At 40.2% G+C, this 24,729-nt stretch overlaps 1 protein-coding gene across 15 annotated transcripts in view; it reads left to right on the forward strand.

The window, feature by feature from the left end:
- Nucleotides 1-24,729, forward strand: part of Msp300 (Muscle-specific protein 300 kDa) — a 609,326-nt gene that overhangs the window by 473,933 nt on the left and 110,664 nt on the right. For 14 of the 15 annotated variants that reach the window (XM_083137559.1, XM_083137560.1, XM_083137558.1 and 11 more), the window contains 5 exons: nucleotides 2-9,571; nucleotides 17,320-17,430; nucleotides 19,184-19,357; nucleotides 21,152-21,313; nucleotides 23,699-23,884. In XM_083137559.1, coding sequence (XP_082993685.1) covers nucleotides 2-9,571; nucleotides 17,320-17,430; nucleotides 19,184-19,357; nucleotides 21,152-21,313; nucleotides 23,699-23,884 — 10,203 coding nt within the window. The remainder of the gene's footprint in view (nucleotide 1; nucleotides 9,572-17,319; nucleotides 17,431-19,183; nucleotides 19,358-21,151; nucleotides 21,314-23,698; nucleotides 23,885-24,729) is intronic. The other variant, XM_083137561.1, reaches the window with a different exon arrangement.

Below are 24,729 nucleotides of genomic sequence, written 5' to 3' on the forward strand. Positions count from 1 at the left end.
GACCTCCCAGCGTGTCATGGAGGAGTGGCGCCATCAGATCCAAGTACTTACTGAAAAAATTCATAAAGTGGACCCTTACTTGGTGGTGATTCCAGAGAAGATTGGCGACAATGGCAGCGTGACCAGTGGTGATCAGGACAGAGAAATTACCACAGCCACTAAAGTCAGTGGATCACAGGTTCGTGCAGAAGGGAAGAAACGCCAAAAAGTGACGATGAAATCTCAGCCGACGAAGCAACCAAAGGAACAATCTACTCCACATCTTGTGTTAGCATCAGAGAAACTATCATATGCTGACATTGCAGCAGGACGGGCAAGCCCTTGTCTGTTTTTGGAAGAAGAACCGAGCAAGCAGTCACCAGTAAAAGAGGTTAAACAGCAGGAAGCAGTAAGGGAGCAAGATGTGGTGAAAGCATCTCCTACAAAGGAAGCGAAGAAGGTGGCGGAGATGGTTTTTGTTGAAACCGAATCCGAGAACCCGAGAGATTTAAAAATAACTGAATTCAATCCAACAAATCCTGATGCTCAGGAGAAAGCAATGGTTGCTAAAGAACAAAGTAATCCTGCAAGTCAGAAGCAGAAGAAGGAAGAAGTCAGTAAGGTGACGAGTAATCCTGGCAAGAAGCCCAAACCTCAAGAACAAGCAGAACCAAAAGGAGATGCACCTTCCCAAAAGGTACATCAAAGAGGACGATCACCACACATCAGAGGGCGTCAGAAAATAGACCGATCTACACCCAAAAATCCAGGACCACATGATGTTCCACAAAGTGAAGATGATCACGGAGTTTCTAAAGTAAGCAAGGAAAGGAAGAAGACACCAAAGGTTGAGACAATCAAACGGGAGAGTACACCACGAAGAGACATGGTACCAGAAGAACACACTGTCTCGGGAGTGCCTCAGCCTGACAATCCTGGCAAGGAAGGTGAAAAACCAGCTAAGCAAATTGTCTTGCAGCAGTCTCTCAGTGTGAAACCAAGGGGCAGGTCTCCAAGTCCCATGTGGGCTCCAGGAGCTGACTTGCCATCTTATGCTGATATTCTAAGAGGTAAGCAGGGATTTCCATTAGAAGCATTGTCCGCATATGAGAGACCTCGAAGTACCACACCACCTGAGAGAGGGGCACCTTCAAGAGACATTCCGGAAAGCAAGGGACCTGAAGAAAGCGAAACCGAGAGTGGGCAGAAGTATCTGGAACAAGTTGCCCAGAGTTGCCACGAGAAGGTCCACGACTGGGCGACGTGTGTCGAAGCTGAGATGTACAGTTCAGGTGATTTTGCAGAGGTTGAGAAGCTAACGTACACCATCGAAGAACCTGAGAGGAAAGAGAGCGTGTACACTGAGGAGTCATTTTCACACTTACAAGAGAGAGAAATGTTCACGGGTCCCCCAGAAGACATTGCAATGGACACTGAAGTAGCTCAAGGTATGCAACAGCCAAGTAGCGTGGAGGAAGCCATTTGCCCTCCACATGAGACCATAGTACCACATTCTCCAATGTTTGACTACATGCAACCACCACCAGACTTGGTTCCTTTCATGCAATCTAATCAAGAGCTGTTGTATTCAAGTTTAACACCATTTACTGCCCCCTCCCAATACGACATTATGTCAAGTCATACTCAACCTGTGGTGTATCCTCCCACAACAGAAAGTGTAGATCATTATGGATCAGTCAAGTTCCACAAGTCGCAGTCAGAAATAGAGCATGCATCTGATGAACAGTTTAACATCCAGAGCTTCAGTATAATGGAGCACAGCAGCAGTGAAATGACTGTAGAACACATGCCCGAGAAGATAGTTCCTGTAAGCGAATCTAGTCAAGAAAATCCAAATATTCAGATGGATGTTGTGGATTCTAGTCTTGTTTCTGAAGTGTCCGCTTTTGACACACTCAGAGAACATGCCGAGAAAAGTTCCCAGCGAGAGATTGATCGATCTCAACTCTCGTATGCTCAGATTTTAGCCCAGGGATTAGATGCAAAACCTCTTCAGCCATCCAGTCCCACAAGCAAGGTTAGCCAGCCTGCTTTAACACATGTTCGACCGACACCCAATGTTTCCATGACAGGGTACCTCGATGCCCCACTTGAGAAACCAGACAGTGACGTTCCGAGAGTAGACATAGCTGTTATCGTAGACAGAAGCACTCTTGAAGAGCAAGATTTGGAAAAACAAGGAAAGAAAGAATCGATGAGTCACTTCCATCCCAGCATTCCAGGTCTTGCAATCAGCGACCCACCCAAGAAGTCATCAAGAACAAAACAGAAGAAGAGACGTACTCACAGTGGCACGGAATTCCAGACAAAGGAAGAAATTGAACAAGCGCATCCTGATGAGACTTCTCATTTGTCATTGTCTAGAGATGCTGAGGGTGAGGGAGAGCCACTCAAAGAACTGACTGAGGCCAGCATTTCAGCAGTTTTCAGCATCAAAGATCTTGACAAGGAGAACAAACACAGAGTGGATGAAGCGGTTCTACATAAAGACGAAAAATCTGTTTCACATATTCCCCCAATGGAAAAAGAAGTGCCTGACATATTGAAAGAAATCGTTAACATTGAAGAGCCTGAGGAGAAACATGCGATGAAAAGTGTAGAAGAAAGAGATATTCCCCCAGATGAATTACAGGATTCAACTTCAACAGAACGTAACAAGAGAAGGCGAAAGAAGAAGAAAGCAGGTAAACAAACAGTTGAAGATGAAATAGAGAAAGCATTGAAAGAAATTGCAGAAATGGAGAAGGTACAAAAGGTTAAAGGTAAGAAATTAGAAACAATTCGTGATAAAAGTGAACCCCTTAAGGTAGAAAATGAAGATGTTTCGAAAACTAAAAGAATGAAATCTGCAGCTGCAGAACAGAACAATGTATCAAAATCTGCGGAAACTGTCTTTCGTGTTTCCAGCTTAGAAGACACAAAAGTTGTGGGTAAGAATGTTAAGAGCAAAGACATTTCAATAATAAAAGAAAGAACACCGGAAAGAGAAGAAACACCCTCCAGGGAAGATGCATCCGAAACACAGCCAAAGACAAAGAAGAAGAGAACAGGATCAAAGAAAAAGAGAGAGAACAAGGAACAAAAAGGAGTCTCTGACAAAGGCTATCAAGGGCATCAACTCGAAAAGAAGGACAAGTGTGCAAAATCGCTATTGTCGGAAACAGTTGAAGTCAAAGATGCAGTTACAGACACTCCACTGGACACAGCAGAAACTCTTCCATTGATCCCTGTTACCAAAGCTCCAGAAACCTTACAATTTGCACCAGAAATTGTGCAGGCAACTCCTTTACAAACACCTTTCTCCCCAGATGAGGACAGTGGCATATCCGAGCTCACGTTCAGCAAAACTGACGGTTTGGAAATGCTTTCGGAAACTGAAGTTTCTCTGAAGGAAGAAATGGGAGACTTCTCTTTCCCCCAGTCTTTGAGTAGTGATTCTTTGTTGAAGGTTTCTGTTTCAAAAAATGCGGGCCCCATTGATGACTTTGCTTCCAGTGGGGAGACTGTTGAGCCAACTGAAGGTAAGAAGGAAGCATTTGTAGCAAAAACAGAGCCGGTAAAAGGAAGGAAAAGACATCTGTCGAAAAAGAAGAAATCAGATGGGAAGGAAACCACAGAGGCTATTGTTTCTGATGTGCCATCTGTAGAGGACTCATCGTTGTCCAAAATGCCTTCATCTACCGCTACCAGAAAAGAAACTACAGAAACAGTAAAGGAACCAGAACAACGAAGAGAAGCTGGTGCACCTGAAGTTGTACCAGACGCAGATATAATCAACCCAGAAGTTGTGGAGGAGGAAGTTCCTTCAGCAGACGCTGCAATTCATATTGCCACACATGAAGACATAAAAGGAAAGAAGAAACGTTCATCTAAGAAGAAAAGAAGTGAAGGAAAACAGGTGGAAGAAAAACATAAATACGACAGGCAGTCTGAAGATGTGACTCCACCTGTGGAGTTGTCCATAACTATTCCAGAACAACCAGTAGAAAAAGAAAAGAGTTTTTCAGAACTTGACCAACATACTACAGTAGATAAAAGTGCCATAGTGGAAGACACAACAGAAGCAGAACAGACAGTTACACCAAAAAAGGAAGCAGTGGATGAAAGGAAAGGAAAGAAGAAGCGTGGATCAAAGAAGAAAAGTGCAGAAAAAGAAAAAGAGGAAAGATCTGATGACATCCGCCAAGTTAAACAACCCTCAGAAGATGCACCAGTTCAAGACATGGCAACCTCTACTACTGTTGAGCAACCAGCAGGAACACTAGAGAAACACTTGGTACAACCTCCACTTGCAGAAGTAAAAGAAGTTGCCATTGGAGAAGTCCCTGCAAAAGAAGTTGCCATTGGGGAAGTCCCTGCAAAAGAAGTTGCCATTGGAGAAGTCCCTGCAAAAGAAGTTGCCATTGCAGAAGTCCATGCAAAAGAAGTTGCCATTGGAGAAATCCCTGCAAAAGAAGTTGTCATTGGAGAAGTCCCTGCAAAAGAAGTTGCCATTGGAGAAGTCCCTGCAAAAGAAGTTGCCATTGGAGAAGTCCCTGCAAAAGAAGTTGCCATTGGAGAAGTCCCTGCCATAGAAGAATCATCAGCAATAGATGTATCCAAACAATTGGAGGAAGCTTCACAAGAGCCAATAAAAGAGCAGATTTCTATACCTGAAGATCTGAAAGGGAAAAAGAAACGTGGTTCGAAGAAGAAGAGATCTGATGTAAAAGAAGCACAAAAAGCTTTGGACACTGTTGTTCAGGATGCACTTTTGACACCTGAAAAGCCTACTGCTGAAATGTCATCAGAAGATGCAGAAGTTCCCGAGAAAGAATTGAAACGAGAAGAAATGAAAAGAGACGACATTGCTGTATTTGAAAAGCAACCAAGTTTGGAACAAGAACTTCCAGCTCAGATAGAATCAATGCCATTTGAGGATGTGAAGGGAAAGAAGAAACGACCATCAAAGAAGAAGAAGGCATTGCAGAAAGCATTGGATGAAATGGACAAGCAGTCAACTGAAGAACTGTCACCACGTGAAGCAGCGCCTGCAGCAACTTCAGAGGAGGAAGTAAAACAAAAGAAAGAAGCACTAGAAGAGAAGCAGACTTCCGAACCACAACCTGAAGAAACAATAAGTGCTTCAGAAGAGCAGGATGCTCTGAAACCTCTGATCGAGGAGCTGACCTCACCAGAAAACTTAAACGAACTTGTATCTTTGTATGAGGATGTTGAAGTTGTTCATAGTCCAGTCCTGACAGAGACAGACACTAAGGCAGAAAGTGTATCTGCAATTGCTGAACTTCATGAGAAGCCAACCAAGATATTTGAAGAAAGTACGAGTGAGGTTGTTGGTGCTAGTGAAGAAGTGAAAATAGAGAAAGAAGAAACAGCTCTTGGTGTGTCTAGTTTGGAAGGTGTGGAAGGATCTTCTGATAATATTGGACCAGTATCAGTAGATGTGGAAGAACCAAAACATACAGAAGGACAAGAAATAGCTCCAAAGTATTCTATGAAGAGAAGGAATGTAAGGAAGAAAATGAAGAGACCAAAGTTTGTTGGTGAGGAACAAGAAACTCAAGAAGAAAAGTTAACAAGTGATGAAACACTAGCAACAGAAGAAGAGAAAAAGCAACGAAACGTGGAACATGAAGTAATCATACCTGATGTTAGCCCTGTTGTATCAGAAGATAAGCAGAAGGTGGGTGAATTTATACTGGAAGAGCAAGAGGAAATAAAAGAGAAACCAGTGGAAGAGTTGGAAAAGAAAGGTGAAGACTCGAGTGAGCCAATAAAGGTTGCAGCAACTGAAGAGAATGTGAAAGGCACAGAGGTGGAACCGATCACTCCACAGTCTCCATTGAAAAGAAGAGACACAAAGAAGAGAATGAAGCATCCAATACATATGCCACCATTGGAAGTTTCTGTAGATTCCCAAGAAGAAACTCGAGATGAAAGAAAGCCTATGGATTGGTCTGAACAAGTGTCGCCTCATGCAATAGACATCAAACCTCTGAGTCCTATGCTATCTGAGGACCCAAACGCAGTTGTTTTAACACCTCAGTGGATGAGAAGGCCGGTTACTCAAGAGAAAGTTGTCTCGCCCTCGCCAAAACTTGAATCTCCAAGATTACAAAGTAGATATGAATTCATGCCACCTTGGGCCGAAAAGTTCCATGAGCCTATTGTTCCATCAAGTAAAATAACATTCCCGTTGGTTCCAGATCCTCCCGCAAAGGAAGAATTCTCTAAGTTGCATGAACCTATTGTTCCATCGGGTAAAGTAACATCCCTGTTGGTTCCGGATCCTCCCGCAAAGGAGGAATTTTCTATGCCTGGTGAGGGTGAAGAGGAAGGAATTTTCGGCTCCGTAAAAGAAAGAAGCAGAAGACCTAGAAAGATAATCGATACAGAGACGCGTGCCGAAAAGACAATGAAGAAGTTGGTGAGGCAGTTATCAGAAGGTCTTGAAGAGGAGCAGAAATCAGAAGTTGTTAGTCAGGTTACAAGGGACTCGTTCGTTCAGGAAATGGTCATTACTGAAATGGAGAAGGAACCAGAACCTAAAAGTGAAAAATTAGAAGAGGAGGAAGCAGAAATGTTCAGGAAATTTCAAGAGAAATCAAAGAAGAAAAAGAAGCGCCCAAAAATCCCTGCAGCTTTCATGGGTGAATCTGACAGTGTGAAGCCTTTATCAGCTGAAAAGGCAGTGGAAACTTCAGAACCAGAAGTAACACCTCAGGAGGTAACAGTTGCTGCCGCAGAAGAGCAACAGAAACATGAACCTACCCCTGAAATGCCATTGGTTGATTCTGCCTCAAAAAGTAAGCCAGCAGAGACGAAACCAAAACCACTCATGTTGACGTCTGATGATCTTGGTGATGCATGGATGGATGCTCTTGATGAACCAATGATTGACTTTGATGAAGATGAAGGTCAACCACTTGAAACTCCTGCAGAACCAACATCAGAAGTAGAATCGTCAACAATTATCGCAGAAGCGAAAGCTCCCGAACCTGTTGAAGAAGCAGCACCTATTGTTACAACTAAACCAGTTGCTGTATCCTTAAAAAGTGATGAATTTGTGGATGAGTGGATGAGCGCCTTAGATGAACCAATGGTGTTCGAGGAAAGTGAAGAAGAAGTAGAACAAATGCAACAAGTTGATGTCCCGGTTGTGGAATCTAGAAAAAAGGATGATGAAGCAACAGTGGTTGACAGTGATAGACAGAGAGAGGAAGTAATAGTTGAACAAGCTTTTAGTTTATATACCAGTCCTCAATTGTGTAAAGAAGTTGCCGAGATGTTGATAAGCGAGTTTTGGAGCTTCTATTATTTGTATTACGATGCAGAACGAAAGTGGCAGGAGAATCTTGCACTGGTGGCCAAAGAAGATGTCGCTGAACAGGCAAAAGCTGAGAGTCAATCAGTGACGAAAGTGCAGGAAGTTAGTTGCGAGGTAAAGGAAAAGGAGGAAGCAATTTCAAAGGAAACATCTCATGTAATGACTTTGGATAGTGAGGTGCCTCGCTATAACATGAGATGCATTCTGAAAGCTGAGACAGAATGGCATGAAAGAAAGGCACAGGAAACCAGGGAAGAGACTGCAGATGACAAAGAAGTGCCAGTAGTCCTGAGACATGCCGAGTGGGTGTTCGAAGCAATTCCAGAGGACCACTGCATAGAGATGTTGGGTGACTACTACGTACCACGGCAGATAGTTGAAGTGCTAGAAGATAGCCCTCACGATGTACCTGTGGTTGCCGGCACCCAAAGTGCAGAACTATGTAAGAAGACACAAGATGAAACGATGGAAGTTGTGGAGGAGGAAAAGATTGAAGAAATTACGACTGAGCTTGGCCAGGAAGTTTCAGAAGTGTCCGAAATAATCCCGTTGGTTGTGCAAAAGTCTATAACACTCGTTACAGGTGTGAGCACGGAAGTGCCGAGCGTTCAGAAGCCAGATGATACTCATGGAGGTCAGAATGGATTTTCAGCACATGTTGAGGTGGAAGTGCAGTCAGAACTAGCAGAAAAGGTGGAGCGCAAAGAAGACAGAGCTCGCCAGAAGCCAAGCCTACCTACAGAACCAGGTCGTACACCTCTTGTTTCACCTCAGGTGGCAGCAGAATCTCAGGACGTGGCAACCCAAGAGCCATCTGTCGATAGCAGAGTAATAGCAGTAAGCAATCTTTACAGTGAAAATGTGTGGTTAGACTCTTACAAGTTTAAGGATGCCGAATGTAAGTGGGTAGAGTCTTTTAATCTTGCGAAGGAACAAAAGAAAGAATCACAACTTACAAAAGAACAAGCGAAAGAACCACAGCAATCAAAACCTCCGGAAAGCAGTGCTACATTGCCCTCGGCTTTAGTTAGTACATTAATGAATTATGATACGATTGCAATTTCTGAGGCAGAAAGAAAATATCATGAAACCTTAGCAAAGTCCACAGAAGGAGAAGATATTGTTGATTCAAAAGCCAAGTCCTGGGCAGACATCGTTGCTTCAAGTAAGCCTGCGATGGAGGAGAAAGTTGATGAAAAAGAACCAGGGGATCAGGAAATCACTGTTTCTGAAGCAACACCCAGTGAAGCCACAACGCACACAGTTCAAATAATCGTTCAAGAATCAGAGACCGTTGAAGTGGAACCGTTCATAAATGTTGATGCAGAAGGCTTCACAGAATTTGTCAGTAAGAAAGAAATGAGGAGAAGACGGCATAGGTCATCATCTAGGTCAGTATGTGGTGAAGATGAGGAATTGGTAATCAAAGATATAGATATATCACCCGAAACAATCGATAATGAACCAACCGTGCCTGTAATTGTTAGTGAAGTAGTTCCGATACCTGAAACGATCATGGAAAATGTAGTCGTGGACAATACATTGCGTACAGATGATGTAGATGAAGGCGTACAAGAAGAGAAGATGGAGCGTTTGACACCAAGAAAACCAAGAAGAAGGAGAGAAAGTGGAAGAAAGAAGAGGAAGTCAAAACTATCTGAATCTGAACAGGAGGTTGAAGAAATTATTCGATCACTGTTGAGAGAGGAGCACTTGCAGAACTACCTACCGTTAGACTCTTTCTGGTTCAACAAACCAAAGTGCGACGATGCTGAAAAAAAATGGCAGGAGCTGATAGCGCAGACGCAGAAGTTCGCGGAGGAAGTGTATCGCGTGCAGAAGTCAAGATCTCCGTCCCCGGGCCCGGACGGAGACGACTCCGAAGGAAGTGGCCCACCTGGATCACCTCCTTCAACGAGTCCCGACGGAGACACGTTTCGGTCGGTAACTTTCCCAACAGAGTACTTATGTGCCGATCTACCTAGTGGGATAGGCAGCTGGTCGGACGAGAGCACATACCTCAGCCTCGCCACTCCGTACTTAGAACCAATCTCGGTCGAGAGCAAGTACGTCTCTACGTCCCCAAAAGAAGAGAACACCGCGATCCAAGATCTATCGGCCGAGAAGCATGCATCGTTGATAGCACAGAGGGTGGTGGAGGAAGTGATAGGGATCATTGACGAGGACGAGCTGTACCTTCCAGACGTCTCCGCCCAGGGAGAAGATTACTTCCGCTTGATGAAGGTGTGAAACTTCGCCTGATATCTCTTTTTTGTGTGTGTGTTTTTTTCTGCCGGATGTGAAGTCCTTCAGAATTTCCCCATAACAGTTGAGAGCCACCCGTTCCTAGCATGAGTATTTACTAATGCTTTTCTTTTAGATGTGGAAGCAAATCTCTCACTTTTGGTGCTGTTGAGTTGTAGCCAGACGTTGCGCCTCTTTTCACGTGGCTTCTTATCGCTGTGATGTTCATTGCAATTCCAGTACGATGTAATAATTGTCTCTTTTTTTCTTTTTCTCAGCAGCTATAATAACAAGCAGGCAGCATGCTCGCAAAGGCACTCGGGTATCCCCTTCTTAACTAGATTAAAATGAAACATATATGTGGGATGCTTTACTTTGTTTCTTGTTTGCTTATAGATAGGTGTTTGGAGAGGTATTGCTTTCACAGTATGCATCTTTGCCACTAAAATATCTACAGTGCAGCATACAGCATGTTGTGATGGTCTGTTCAAAGTAGGCATGTACGTGTGAGCAACATATTTTGTAAACCTTATCCTTGTCAATGAAGTGTGTAAATGAACTATGTTAGTTACCTAAATGTTTTTCAGGCAGTTTTAGTTAAAACAGTGTTTCATAGCAATACCTGTAATAGAGTAGGAAGAGCTCCTGTAGATCTAGCGCAAGTTGTTTTTTTCTGATGCGGTAAACAGTCGCTTGAAGCCAATCCTGATGCCACAACTGTGGTCAGATCACTTATTCCAGGCATGGACATTCTATTGGTCTGATCCATATGAGCAAGCAGATGTATAAGAATCTGTAGACCCTTTTCTGGATTGCTGAGATAATCTGAAGTGCAAGTACAGAGCATTCCCTGACATTCGCTACAAGACTCGGCAGCAAGCGACCCGGCATCAGCACTTGTCTTTCCCAGTGAACAGGTCCACGACAGTCGCTAGAGTCTGCTATTAACGTGACAGTTTTCATATTGTGTACTAACCTTGACTACAGAAGGTGTTGAAAATGATGTCCCTCTGCTGCAATACATTCCTGGCATCTCCGAAAGAAATTGGCATTTACACGTGCAAGTTCGTCTACTGAAATTCTCCCGATTTCTCGTACAATACTCTTTTAACTCACGGATAGTGTTCGGATTGTCTTCGTATACTTGTTTTTTCTTTCCACTTTTATTCAGAACTGACCCTGTTACTCTAAACTTTTTTACGAGGTTTAATATAGTGGTCCTATGTGGAACGGGAGCACCAGGAAATTTCTTTGCAAAACGTCGTCGCACTTCTCCACAATTCCTCTTTCCAAAGTAACACTCGACAAGATAAATCCTTTGTTGTAATGTAAACTTTTGTGGTGCCATATTAAGCCACAATCTTCAACACACGGACACGACGCAACCCAACTTCCGATGGTGGATTATACTGGCGTCAGTCTGCAACGTTAACAGAAAGGGAAAGAGAGCGAAGGCAGGGAGAAGGAAAAAAACAGACTGTAGCATGCGACTGTTGCGGACCCGTTCATCGGGAAAGACAATAGCTGACGCTGGGCCGCTTGCCGCCGAGTCTCGTGGTGAATGTCACGAAATGCTCTGTAGATATAATAATTATTTGGCAGTTGGCCATACTGTTAGCAGGTATAGATATAATAATTATTTGGCAGTTGGGCATACTGTTAGCAGGTAAGTAAGTTTTCTTCGTTTTGGTCTTGTCTTATATCAGGGGTGGCCAACGCGTCAACCAGCAAGCAGCGTCATATTATACGGATTTTATTATGCAAACATTTTATTACTTGCCTCTCTGTATTTTCAACTGTTGTATCAGGAAAAGAGCAATTAATTTCTTTCTTTGTTGAATCACATAATAACACTAGGGAACAAATGAAATATTTTTTTTGCCTCCAGAGCGAAATAAGTTGCCTCTTATGGAAACAAGTGTGCTGAATTAAAAAATAACAAAAAAAGTGCTCTAACACGCAAGATTTTATTTTTACAGGTAGATTTCAGTATACATGGAAATATGCGTAACAAATGTACAGGGCCATGAATTGCACATCATGTAAGTACATGTAAATAATATAAAGTATCATTTTATAAGGAAATTAGTAATCAGCCACTAGTCAAAAGTAATTAGCTTGCTACAGATAAGGAAATTTGAACAATACAAAAGCATACGTTTACTTGAGAATAGGTAAAAAATGTCGACCTTTCAATGAACCTCTCTTATATCCAGTGCTACTTTCTCGTTTCGTATTCCAACAGTAATCCCCTAACATGGCTGGGTCCCATCATCCTTGGTAACGACGTTCCATGTCAGAAATGTCCTGATGGAACCTTTCTCCATGTTCATTACTTACATCACCTAAATTCTGTGGAAAATATTCAAGATATTCAAGATCAGAATGTAGAAGATGAATTTTTAAAGACATTCGGCAACCCATTTCTTTGTAACACCTCAGTAGCTCTGAAACTAGAAATTCATAGTTCTCTTCTTTTTTGTTTCCCAGGGAAAATGTTTTCCATTCACCACAGCTTTGAAGAAACGCCACGCTGCCAGCTCGACGTCTTGGAGCTTTGATTAAAAAATTTTGTCTTTCAGGAGTTTTGTAATTTGTGGTCCCACAAAAATACTTTCTTCAATTTTGCTTGTTGTCTAGTTCGACAAAAGATCTTGGAGGTAAAGAAATCCACTGCCATATTTATTCAAGGCTTTCACGAAGTTCTTCATCAATCCTAATTTAATATGTAGTGGTGGGAGAAGACTCTTCTTTGGATCAACAAGCGCCACATATTTCACATTTTTTCTCCAATTTGGTATTCATCCCTCATTCCCCAATCTTTAACTACAAAATGACGACTTGTGTCGCGACTGTCCCACAAACACAAAAAGCAGCAATGTTTGGTAGAACCTCCCTGTAATCCTGTGAGTAAGGCAATAATCTTGAGATCAGCACAGATTTCCCATTCATATTTATTATAATTTACAGCTGCTAACAAAGCAGACATTGTTTCGTATGTTTCCTTCGTATTTAGAGCATGGAATAAAGGAATTGATGGTAAAACATTGCCATTATGCAGCCATACAGCTTTCATACTTAATTTTGAGGTGTCTATGAACAGTCTCCAATCGGGTCCTGAATGTCGAACACCGAAATCATTCATTAAGGAAACGATATCTACACAGAAGCACATATTTTCTTTCATTGTGAAATACTTGGAAAACTGTTCGTGACGGTTTCGATACAATTAAAATTTTTGTGTCTTTCGCAAGGAGTTTCCACTACTGAAGCCTGATCACTTAGCTCATCATGCATAATGAGGTGCACACCATCATCTTGTTCGTCACAATGGTATTCTACGGTGATTGATGTTGACGGCTCGTCTGCGGTATCTTCATCTGGTGCTTGCACAACCTATGTGCGTGGGGGGTTTTGGAACTGGTAGTTCCTCGCTGTGGTGTACCGATCTCTTATATATAAATTTACATAACTTTTCGAATGAAGTAATTCTTTCCCTTTCTTTTCCAGGTAAACATCTAGCCTTATTTTCCAATGTCCGTATACCTTATACTTTAAATTTTATTTTATTAAAAATTGACATTATGAAAAATTTTTACGTGTAGAAGAATGTTGAGGATTAGTTTCGCTTACTACACAACAAAACACATTAGAAACAGTCATTACTTTCACGGAGGCAAAAATCATGTTCCCTAGTGTAATTAACCATAAAAAATGTAAATATTCTTTGCCTTGTCCGTTGGGAGTAACCCAACAATTTGTTATTGAACGATTGAACAGTGGGTGATAGAAAGCTTTCTTCTCCCACACTACATTGTTGTTAGTGACAAGGCCGGTTTGATTACATTGTTAGACGCAACATTGTTTGCACAAAATATTGGACCAGTAAGCAGTTATTCGCAACCCTGTGGAACGCTGTGACGATTGTCGAAAGTTCGCGATCGTAAGACTGTAAACTCGCTGTGAGGCTGCTGTCGGCAGTTTATTAGTCGTGCTACAAGCCGCCAAGTCATGAGTGAACCAGGTAAGAAGAAACAAAAGACTTACCACTACAGGTGCCAGGCCCATAGTACTGAAGCCAAAACTTATTTAATAAATAAATAAGTAAATAAATACATACATAAAATAAAATTAAATAATCAATGACAATTTTTTGGTATTGTCCCTTTGCTTCCTTTTTTAGGCTCTCGCTGTTAGGTCTACAAGAAAAGTAAACCGCCAGTGATTCTTGAAATGTAAAGCAGCCCTCAAACCAGAAACAGGTTGGGCACCCCTGCCTTAGCTTGTGTCACTGTACTCTCTCTGGAGCAAGCAAGCAAGTCTCTGCGCAAAGGGTGATTCCAGAGGGCTAAATGAAGGATCTGTTGAGAGTGGAAGTGAGTGCAGCTACCAGTTCTGCCAACTCACTTTCTACCCTTCTCTTCTGTTGTGTGTGACCTTGCTCTACAGATTCCAGAGGCAGATTATGGATTGCTTTTTGACCCGAATTGTGCTTTTGACTTTTACCCTCGCAACTTTCTTTCTCCAACAAAGCTCCTCCAGTGTTGCAAACTTGAGTGACAAGTCATTGCATCCATTATATATGTCATTGCTATTCAACCAAATTTTGTATATAAAGCAGTGGCATGGCGTGATGTTATTGAATTTCACAAAAGCCTACGTTAGAGGTACAGCCCCAAGTAACGACCAAATGTAAAAACACCGTTGGACAATTGTAATTTGGCTGTGGTTCCAACATTGGCCCAACACATGGTTTTTATATTGGGTCAACGTGTGTTTTTTTTAGGGATGGGACCGATTAATCGGTACTCTATCGGTATCGGCCGATATAGGCATATCGGTGTATCGGTTTATCGGTAAAATTACCGATTATTTTACCGATCCGATATATCGATAAATATGTTATAATTTAGTGCAAAATTCTGCCATTGTGTTGTAATTTTTATGGATAATCTCAATGCCCTACTTTCTGAAAAATTAAATGTCTAAATATTCAACTTCTTTTGCATTCAAATCAGCTTGAAATACACATTTATTACGGAGATCAATGAAAATATCAGGGTCTTCAAGGACCATTTCTAATTTTATATCGGATCGGTAGAATATCGGTTATCGGTATCGGTAAATTTTATATCGGTACTGTATCGGTATCGGCCAAAATTTCATATCGTCCCATCCCTAGTTTTTTTGTATTAGTGTAGATAGGTTTGTGTTCTAACACATACCTATTTATTGAGAGGCCAAATGTAAAAAACAGTACAAATTATTTTCGAAAATAAATAATATACACAGCGCTTTCTCAGTCACATGATTTCATTGTTTTCATGGTTGCACAAAAGCTTTCTAAGAGTTTTCTTAGTTTTCCACCTTTCATGAAATTTAGTCTGCACATAACATTGTTTAACCACCGTCACAATAATACCTGTAAGAATGTTGTTACTCTACTACAGTTAAACAGACAAACAATAAGCAATTCCCAAACATCTTTCATTCGTGGCGGCTGACAAAGAACTAGTAAGTGGCTGCAAGTTTAAAATAGCTTCTACTTTCATTAACAAAATATTTTATTTTCAGTATGTGCTGTTACATGTCATTTATTTTACACCCTAGAATTTACATCATACTCTTGAAAGTTGTCTTAACATGAGAAGGTTGTTTTTAGAACTGATTTTGACTCACTTTTCCATGGTTGGGCAAACGTTGGCTACCACCTTTGGCCCAACGTAAGACCAACGTCAATTTGCCATCCAACGAAAAGCCAACTTTTCTCACGTAAGAACTGACGTTAGCCCAACGGGACATTCCTGGAGATAAAGACTTGTCAAAGTGTTGGAACACAACACTAAGAGCTTGGAGTGTAATCGCTAGGGATGTGACGAAGCTGAAATTTTACCGATGCCAATGTACTCACTGATAATTTTTGGAACCGATACCGATGCCGATATTTAACCGATTCCGATACATAATATTATTAAACAGAAATGGGATGTTATTTTCTGCATGACAAAAATAAATTTGATATGTACATTTCTATTGCATATCATATGTATATACATATATATTCTCAAGAGATGCGAAAGTTCATTTGAATCTACAAAAGGTTATGTGAACCTAGAGATTTAACATTAGTACATAAGCAGTTCTTTGAAATGCAAAATGAATTAATGTTCTGCCAGATTCAACTTTAGAAATATGAGATTTGGGAGCACTTCAGGAAGTAACCTACTTCTTATCGCAAATGTGATGCAGCAGGTATGCTCAAGTATTTTCTCAGCACTTGCTTCAGGTTTGAATACTCATTTTTTAATTTCCAATACAACTGCAGATCCTGGTTCAGCAATGTACTATTTTATTTCAGATTTATAGTTAGGTTGATCCTCTGAATGAGTTTGCAATAATTGTATTACAAAAACTCTACAATAATGATGAATCATAACCAAATTTTCAATAAATCTTACAAAACTAGAATATAAAACTTATTAGAAGGTAAAACTCTAGTATAATCTGTACCGGTTTAAATATCGGATTTTTGCCGATTCCGATACAGATGCCGATATGTCATACATCTGTAATCGGCTTCAGCACATCGCTAGTAATCGCTCTTCCAGTTGCTTACATGGCAGGCCACTTTCACTTACTGTATTATAACACTGGCTATCATACACCGTCATATCTGGACAGAGTATCAAGTGCGCTGCTTACCACACCACCTGGTGGCATTATTGAATACTAGGCTTACCATAAACTAGCCACACTGATCAACATGTGAATACATTAAATTTTGCCCTGTAGGATTACGCATGGGATATAATACTATGTTGTTATTTATAAGCATTACTTACAATCCTTAAATGCGTATCATGCCCCTGGGAGAAAGCGATAAAGAACTTTGCTGCTGATTTTGGCATTTAAACCAAATTTTGGATAATGTGATTTATTATGTGTAGAAACAAACTTTAATATTGTTTTGAGCTCAATATTTGTTTGTATAGAAGAATCTTCTTGAATGTTTTAATGCTTTGCATGTATTACATTCATTTGTATGAACTTGGACAGTACCTACACTTCGTCAGCAGTGTAGCAATCTCTGTCCTTTATAGTCGAAAAACGAGATGGAAGGATTCTTCATAATTGGCATTATTGAAGCTTCATTTGTAGATGTGCAAGTTAAGGTAAAGACCTACTGAATTGACTGTTTATGGTTAATTGTGAATAGATGCTTTTTTGTTGGTGTAAATTTTCTGTAAGATTTTTTTTCACATTGAAAAACATTTTGGTGACTAAACTTTCCACTAATATCCTGTGCAATTCACCATGTGGCTTTTTCTCACACATTTGCACACTGCAGCTTTTTTTGAAAATACTTTCTGATTAACCATTTTGCACCTTTTCTTGAAATATTGACAAGGATTATGGTTCGTTTTTCCATGCTCTTATGCAATCTGTTGATTTGTAATAAGTAATTTACGGACACATACAGTGTGTTTCAAAAAAGGTAACTGAACATGGTTTGAGTGCCGAGTTTGTTACCTTTTTTAGAACACCCTGCATAAGGTAAAGTTCTTTAACTATTGTGTATGACGATTTACATGGAAGTTCATTGCTGAATGGCTAAGTTTGTTTACAAAGTTTGTAATGTATATAGAGACCTGCAAGTATGACATTCCCCTTCCTTGAATGTGTTGTGTGGCATGCTGCAAGTGGAAGCTTGTGTGCAAACAGGATTTAACGTTTTGCCGTCTTTGCAGGAAACAGCAGCAACAGGAATGAAAGCGCTGGAAGAGCATGTCGTCAAGTCGGAGGTTGACATCAGCACCTTGCCAAGTGATAGCTTGAAGGAAATGCAGAAGAAACTTACTGTAAGTAACAGAAGTAACGAATGTGATTTTTGTCAGTTGCACTAGCATGAATTGTTAATTTTTAAAAGCTAAATCAAATTAAACTTGATGGGGCAACAGCCCCTTGAGACTTTATCATTGGGTGGCATGTGGCCAGTACACCAAGTCCCATCTCCATTGTTTTCTTCTGGTTTTCGAGACCGATAAATTGTTAATGGTAAGACACTGGCACTTTATTTCTATCTTTCCGTCTCTTTTCCTCTTTTTCTTTGGGAAAGAGAGATTGAAGAAAGAGACAGAGAGAAGAAGAAGGAACATTTCTTCCTCTCTCTTTCTCTCCCTCCCTCCTCATCCCTTCCTTTCTCCTGCTTTTCCAAACCTTTTTTCTTTTTTCTGGAAAATTAGAATTCTTTCTTAGAACAGTGATTCTCAACCTTGGTGTTACCATGGCATGGTAAATTCTAAAAAAGAAAAAAAAAAAAAAAAGAAGTTAATTCTCTGATCCCAACAGTTTTACCTGTAAATATCTTTGTAATTTTTAAAACTAGCATGTTTATTAATATGTGCCCTTGAAATTAATAGTGGTTAATAAATTATGGCATAATCATGCAGAGTAATACACCTGCCGCAAAATGAATTCGGACCTCATATGAAAAGCACAAAAAATTACATCTTTATCACAGACCAGAGGCTAAGTCCCGAATCATTGACGTGTTGTTAAAAGCAAGAGACTTGGTAAGATTAATTGTTCTATCATTAAAGATATTTTCAGTCGAGTAGCCAATTGATATCAACATCCGGTTTTCTCAGAAATGTTCCAAATAGTATAAACTTTCATAATAAATCAATAAATCTATTTTTGAAAAATGGAGAAATAGAAGTTTTTCAGAAAGTCTTAATTAATAATTCTTCAACCAAACAATGAAATTTTCTATTTTGTAAGATTACTTAGTGTTTGTTATAAGTCTTTAGACAAACTGAACCCCTATTTTTTCTAGATGTATAAATTTACCTTAAATAGCAGTTTAAGAGATACAATTTACAAACAAGTGAACATAAATTTTAAAAAAAGGATCATTGTTAAGACTTTCAACTTGCAGTTATTCTCATAAAATGTTTTGTAGTTTTTCTGAAAAACTTCTATTTCTTATTTTTCAAAAAGATTTATTGATTTATTATGAAAGTTTGCACTATTTGGAACATTTCAGAGAAAACCAGACGTTGATATCGATTGACTACTTGACTGAAAATATCTTACATGATAGAACAATTAATCCTACCAAGTCTATGCTTTTATCAACAAGTCAATGATTCGGGACTTAGCCTCTGGCCTGTGATACAGATGTAATTCTTTGTGCTTTTGTTATGAGGTCCAAAGTCATTTTGCGGTGGGTGTAGATTATGTGTAGGCTTGTTGACAAATATAAAACCCAACTGTTGAGAAACACTGCCTTAGAGGAAGCATTGAGGATAATCTACATGTGGGCTTTCGTGTTTTCGTAGGAAATGTATTCCATAATCAGATTCTAAGGGAGGTTTGGAAATATAATTGAAAATGCCTGGGAAAGTCAGGGAGTGTATTTTGGAAAAATATGTGTGCAACCTGTGTACTGATGTTACGCGGGAAGTTTATTTTTACTTGGATTAAGTAACTTCAAGTAAAACTACGAAGCAAATTTAAAGTAATTACCTACAACAGTTTGCTAGCTTGGCGATGGAAAGAGTTCCATCAATGTTGTGATTATTCAGTCACTGAATGTATTTTATTCAACAGTCCCTCATTGAAGACCTGGAGGCTGAAAAGCAAGAAGCTTCTCGATTGGATGGAGTCCTTCGCCAGCTGCCACCAGATGCAGAGGTCCAGTCCCTTATTGCCAGTCTTGCTGGGCTCAACACAAAGATCTTAACGTTACGCTCTCAGGCAGAGCATGGGATGACTTGTGTGGAGGTACTTATTTTGTTTTTATAGTACACACTTGTATATTTAAACCATTTGTGATTTTCTTCAGTCCTCGTATCCTTTATATATTGTGTGTTTCTGTTGTGAAGGCTCATAATAAAAAGAAACTGCATTAAGTATCAGAAAGTAAAGACATGCATAACAGGAATGTAACCTTCAGCACATTTGCACTTGCACCGATGATACATTTTCTGAAACAACCATCAACAGGTCGGTGTGCAGTGGAAGTTCCCCTTGACTAACCGTCAGTTGGACCAACCCCCTCTGCACCGCAGGGAATGAAAAAGAGGACACAGATCGCCAGTCATGAATTTTAGCTGTGTCAGGCAAAAAGTTGTTTTGTAAAGTGGAGGCAGGTGCCATCTGCACTTTCAGGCTTTGTCCAGGTATTGGCAAGAAGCCAGATTTTATCAGTAAAAAGTATAAAAAAAAAGTAAAGTGCTCCCCTGTGCTTGACACCATGCTATGAAGGCGGATAGGTGGTGTGGAGTTAGGGCCCCACACTTGCTTGATCACAGTCGAAGGTGCAGATGATGTGATCAGCACCATGCTCCTGGCTGCCTTTACCCCCCAGAGTTTCCTCCTGGTACCCACTTTCTACGATGCTGGCTGGGTGCTGGAGCTGCTTGAACAGGTGCAAAATATCCCAGTTCTCCCCCACCGGGATTGAACCTGGGTCTCTTGCATGGTAGTCACACACCCTAACAACTGAGCTACCGCGGCTGAGTAGATTTTATCAGTGCATGTGAAAAATTTGTGTCTGTGTTGGTGTCATTGCCGATAACGACTCTGACAAAATACCGGCATGTGTGCAAGTGCTCTTAATATCGAGGTTGTTTTCTATGGTGTGAACTTCAGTGCTGGGATTGTTTTTATCGTGCAATTTGAAACTGTTTAAAAGTAGGTCATTAGATCATGTGAATGTAAAGTGAATAAGCTTTCAGCTTTGTCTTCCGATTTTGCTTACCTCATGAGACTTTTAAAATTCCAAACTATTTATCATCATTGTTGCCAGATGACTATGGTTTTTTAATTTGAATTTAGAATTTTGGGGGCGTCAGCACTAAGGCTATTTTGCACCCGTCACATTATACGGGGTCCAGCCCCTTATCGTTACACATAACAACTCTAACTTTGCATAACTAAAATCATAAAATTTTAAAATGTTCCGACTTTCGTTAAAAGCTGAGGCTGTAAAGGAGCACTCAGCATGAATAAGGACAAAACACAGGACAATACAAACAAAATTATACTGGCCATGGGGCCAGTCGCCAGAGCTTCGTTAGTCTGCAGTCCAGGGTGTACTACATGGAAGTGAGGTTGACTATTGGGTGCACTATGTGGAAGGACACCCCTTACACCCCAGATGACTATGGTGCTTTAACTAATCTTTATAGCTTTTTGAGAAGGGTTGGTCTCTTCCACTGTCTGTGAGGAAGTTTTTAGGATTCTTATCTTTCTAATGTGTAGTGTTTGTCTAGTGCAGGCCCCTTTAGAACCTTGCACTTTTAATCTTTCTTAAGAATCTTTTTGCACCCGTTTTTAAACTCATATGTAAAGATTTTAGACAAGCAGATATGTCCCTGTTTACATTGAAGGATTCAGATTGACCATATGTGCCAAAGCACCCAACAATTTTACTTCATTTAATCATTCGCATCAAAAGTACTACATAATATTCCCCATTTTGAGCTCAAAAAGTTTAATCTCCAAAAATACCACATTGCCCCTGAAATGTATGTTGGGGAAATTCTACTTTCTAATATTCATCTCATTTCACAGATGGAACAGGGTGAGCAAGAAAGAAGAAATCAAGGATTGGTTCAGTACCAGCTGCTGCTCGGAGAGCTGGAGCAGTGGGTATCACATGCTAAAACAACGCTTGAAGCGGACATTCAGAAGTTATCTTCAGCAGCTATCAAGGAACAAATTATTGCACACCAAGTGAGTGACATTGTAAATTTTTGTATTGTTTTTTTTCTTTACTTTATCCTTTTTCTGCCTCTCTATGGTAATTGTGATGATGAATAGGTGAAATTTATGAAGGAGCACACATGCCAAGCAGAAGCTCGAATCAGGAACCCATTAATGGAAAGATTGAGAGTCGATCACTCAGTGTGGGCAATGTTCGCCCACCAAGGAGGCAAGTAATATGTTTTTGGTTTTATCAAACATATTCTATGTGCATCAAGGGAAATGAAAGAAATAAAGAAAATTTTAAAAATTAAAATTAAAAAAAATGAACTTTGACCTTAAACTGAAGAAACTGGTGTTCGTATATTGGCCATGAGAAGGTAGGTGCCTTCTCCTTTCTTTCAGTGTTGTCAACAAGGATGAGACCACCTCAAAATGTTCACAGCATTTTTTTTTTTTGGTGTGTGCCATGTTTTTATGATTTTTTCTCCCTTATTCCTGTGCAGTAATATGATGAGCTATGACTGTTTGCATTGGGTTAACATTGCATTTCTAGTTAAGCAAGCGGCTTGGGGTTAAGAGTTCAATCTGCACTCGCTTTGAAATTAACCAAGCGTCCTTAGTGTGCAATAAATGAACTGGCAGAAACATACAGTCCCTACTAAGTAACCCATAAGTGACACTGCCATGTGCAGTTTCAACTGGATTTTTCTGTGCTCAATGCTTTTGCAAGTTATTGAGTTTTACTCGTGAGCCACTCAATTGCAACTTTGATAATGAATGATGATTTGTAATAACATGAAAGAACAGGCATGACAAAGCACCCATTCCTATCTAGGACTTGAACCAGAACTGTCCAGTGACAACAGTATGGTAAATGCTATGCCAGTGTATTTGATTGAGTGAGTTATTTTACGTAATTTTTCTGCCACTTTTGGCTAATTGTGATGATAAGGATGAGTCATGTTAAGATGAAATTCATGAAGGGACACTCAAATAATACCCATGTACAGGCTGGGGTTCACACCTTGGAACTCTGGAGTCAAAGCATGCTGTGATAACCACTCTGCCACAGAGGTCGGCCCAATGTAGCTGAGAGTCTAGAACTAAAGTGTAAATCACCAACCCTGAGACCTTTTGTAAACAAACCGTCTCACCGATTCGATATATCACTGAACACGGAGACCTTCCTGCACGCATAGAACTCGCCATGTTAAAAGTGGCACTACTTTCTTGCTGTTCACATGATTATTTTTAGAAAATAACCAATGTTATAAAATATCATTATGTACACAAATCTCTAAGCTCATTGAAAGTTACAATGCATGTTCCTGCAAAATGTTCACACTTAATCTTGCCTTGCTATGTCACCAAGTTATTTTACGAAGTGCACTATATTTGGCAGAACAAAAATCGTTATTAGGATGCTTGTCAAAGTTTCCAACCACAAAAAAATTATGAACTTTCTTTGTCTTGTTTTGATCATCATCATCAATATATTTATTGGACTTACAGCATTGCATATGGCTGTTTATACCCATTATATATTTTATTTACATAAGATACAATTTACATAAAATCTACAAACAAATTTCAAATACACTCATATCTATATCAAACCTTGGAAATATACATTAGCATGTTGTATCATTTTGTCTAAAAAAATGCAAGTAAAATATATTCAATTCGCATGCAAGAAAGAAGCCAAATTTATGGGAAATGATTATTGGTGCAAAGAGTTAACCATAAAGGTGAAGCAATAAGTACAAAAGAAAGAGCATTGGGTTTAAAGTGAAACATCATTTGCGGCAGCATATCCCATACTACAAATTGGCCGTTGTTTTACGTTACGTTATGAATCCTGTAACAACGCTGGATTTTCGTGTGGATTATTTTACTTCTTAGAGCTTGCAATGCTTTCTGCATGCAGGTGGTTTTGTTTACAGAAGGTGTCAGGGTTGGTGATTTGAACTTTAATGCTGTTATGAAGATGCCAATCCCATGGAGAGCAAAATTAAAAAAAAAAAGTAAAGTAAAGTGTTCCCTTGTGCTTAGCACATGCCATGAAGGTGTATAGGGGGTCTGGGGGTAACGCCCCACACTTTCTTGATCCGGTCCTGAGTGGGGGTGATGTGATCAGCATCACGCCCCTGACCGCCTTTACGCCCCAGGGTTTCACCCAGGTACCCATGTTAGTTGATGCTGGATGGGTGCCAGGGCCGCTTCCAAGGTTAGAAAAGTTCCCGGATTTGAACCATCCGGGGATCGAACCTGGGACCTTTAGCATGGTAGTCAGACATGTTACCGACTGAGCCACCGTGGCCAAAAGAGCAATATTTAAGATTAAGATAATTTGATAATTTGTGTCAAGTTAGCAATATGATGACTGAACTGATTGCATATGTTTCATTCCAGACTCTAGGACAGGAGCTCAAAGTCCGAGAAAGTCAACTGGCAGAGTTAATCCACCACTCCCGAGATCTTCAGAAGCTCTCGGATGTCTCGTCCTTAGCCAAGGCATTGATCGGACAGCTTCCTGCACTCCAGGGAGACATTTCGAACACCGAGCTTCTGATTCAGTCACGTCTCGATTGTCTCCAGGTACGATCAGATTTCTTGTCACGTTTGGTAATTTGAAGTCTTGTTGAAATCATAATTGTTGAATTAACTAGTGGATGGGAGTCAATTATATGCAAAGTTGGGCCAAGTTTATATTCATTTGTACTAACGTGGGTTTTATTATGAGCTCGTAGAATCGTGATACTGGCACTGATACATTTTTGCATTTTAGGAATACAGTGGAACCTCGATTTTACGTTTTTCAGAGAACCAAGCTAAAAAAATATACAGGGTGCGGCACTTAAAACCAGCCTGTCCCTTCATAAGATATCATTAGATGAACAATTTGAATGATTAAGTGAAATTAAAACAAAATCAAACAAAAGCAATACACCAAATGAAATTTAATGTTGTGTGTTAAGATTTCTCACCTTCACAATAGATGCTGAAAGTGTCCTCCACCCACTTCAACACACGTCTGAGCACGTTTCAGGAGATTCATGTACACCTTTGTTAATTCTTGAGTGGTGATACTGTTCATGATATTCTGGATGGAGGTCTTGAGTTCTTCAATTGTGTGTGGATTTGTTTCGAATACTTTCCCCTTTAACATTCCCCACAAGTAAAAGTCACAAGTTGACAAGTCGGGTGACCGAGGAGGCCACAGGCCTTTGCTAATTGTCCTCTCTGGAGTAAACATTTCATGCACACGGGGTAGTGAAGCATTTGATGTGTGGCTTGTGGATCGGTCCTGCTGAAAGTAACAGAACTGACGCTCCTCTTCTGTCAATTGTTCATAAAACTCTTCCAGAATTCCCAAATACACGTTACTGTCTACAGTGGTTTCAAAAAATATGGGCCCCATAACGCGTTGTGCGGAAATGGCA

The sequence above is a fragment of the Lepisma saccharinum genome, chromosome 16 (genome assembly GCF_977018435.1).
Source record: "Lepisma saccharinum chromosome 16, izLepSacc3.1, whole genome shotgun sequence".
Classification (NCBI taxonomy): domain Eukaryota; kingdom Metazoa; phylum Arthropoda; class Insecta; order Zygentoma; family Lepismatidae; genus Lepisma; species Lepisma saccharinum.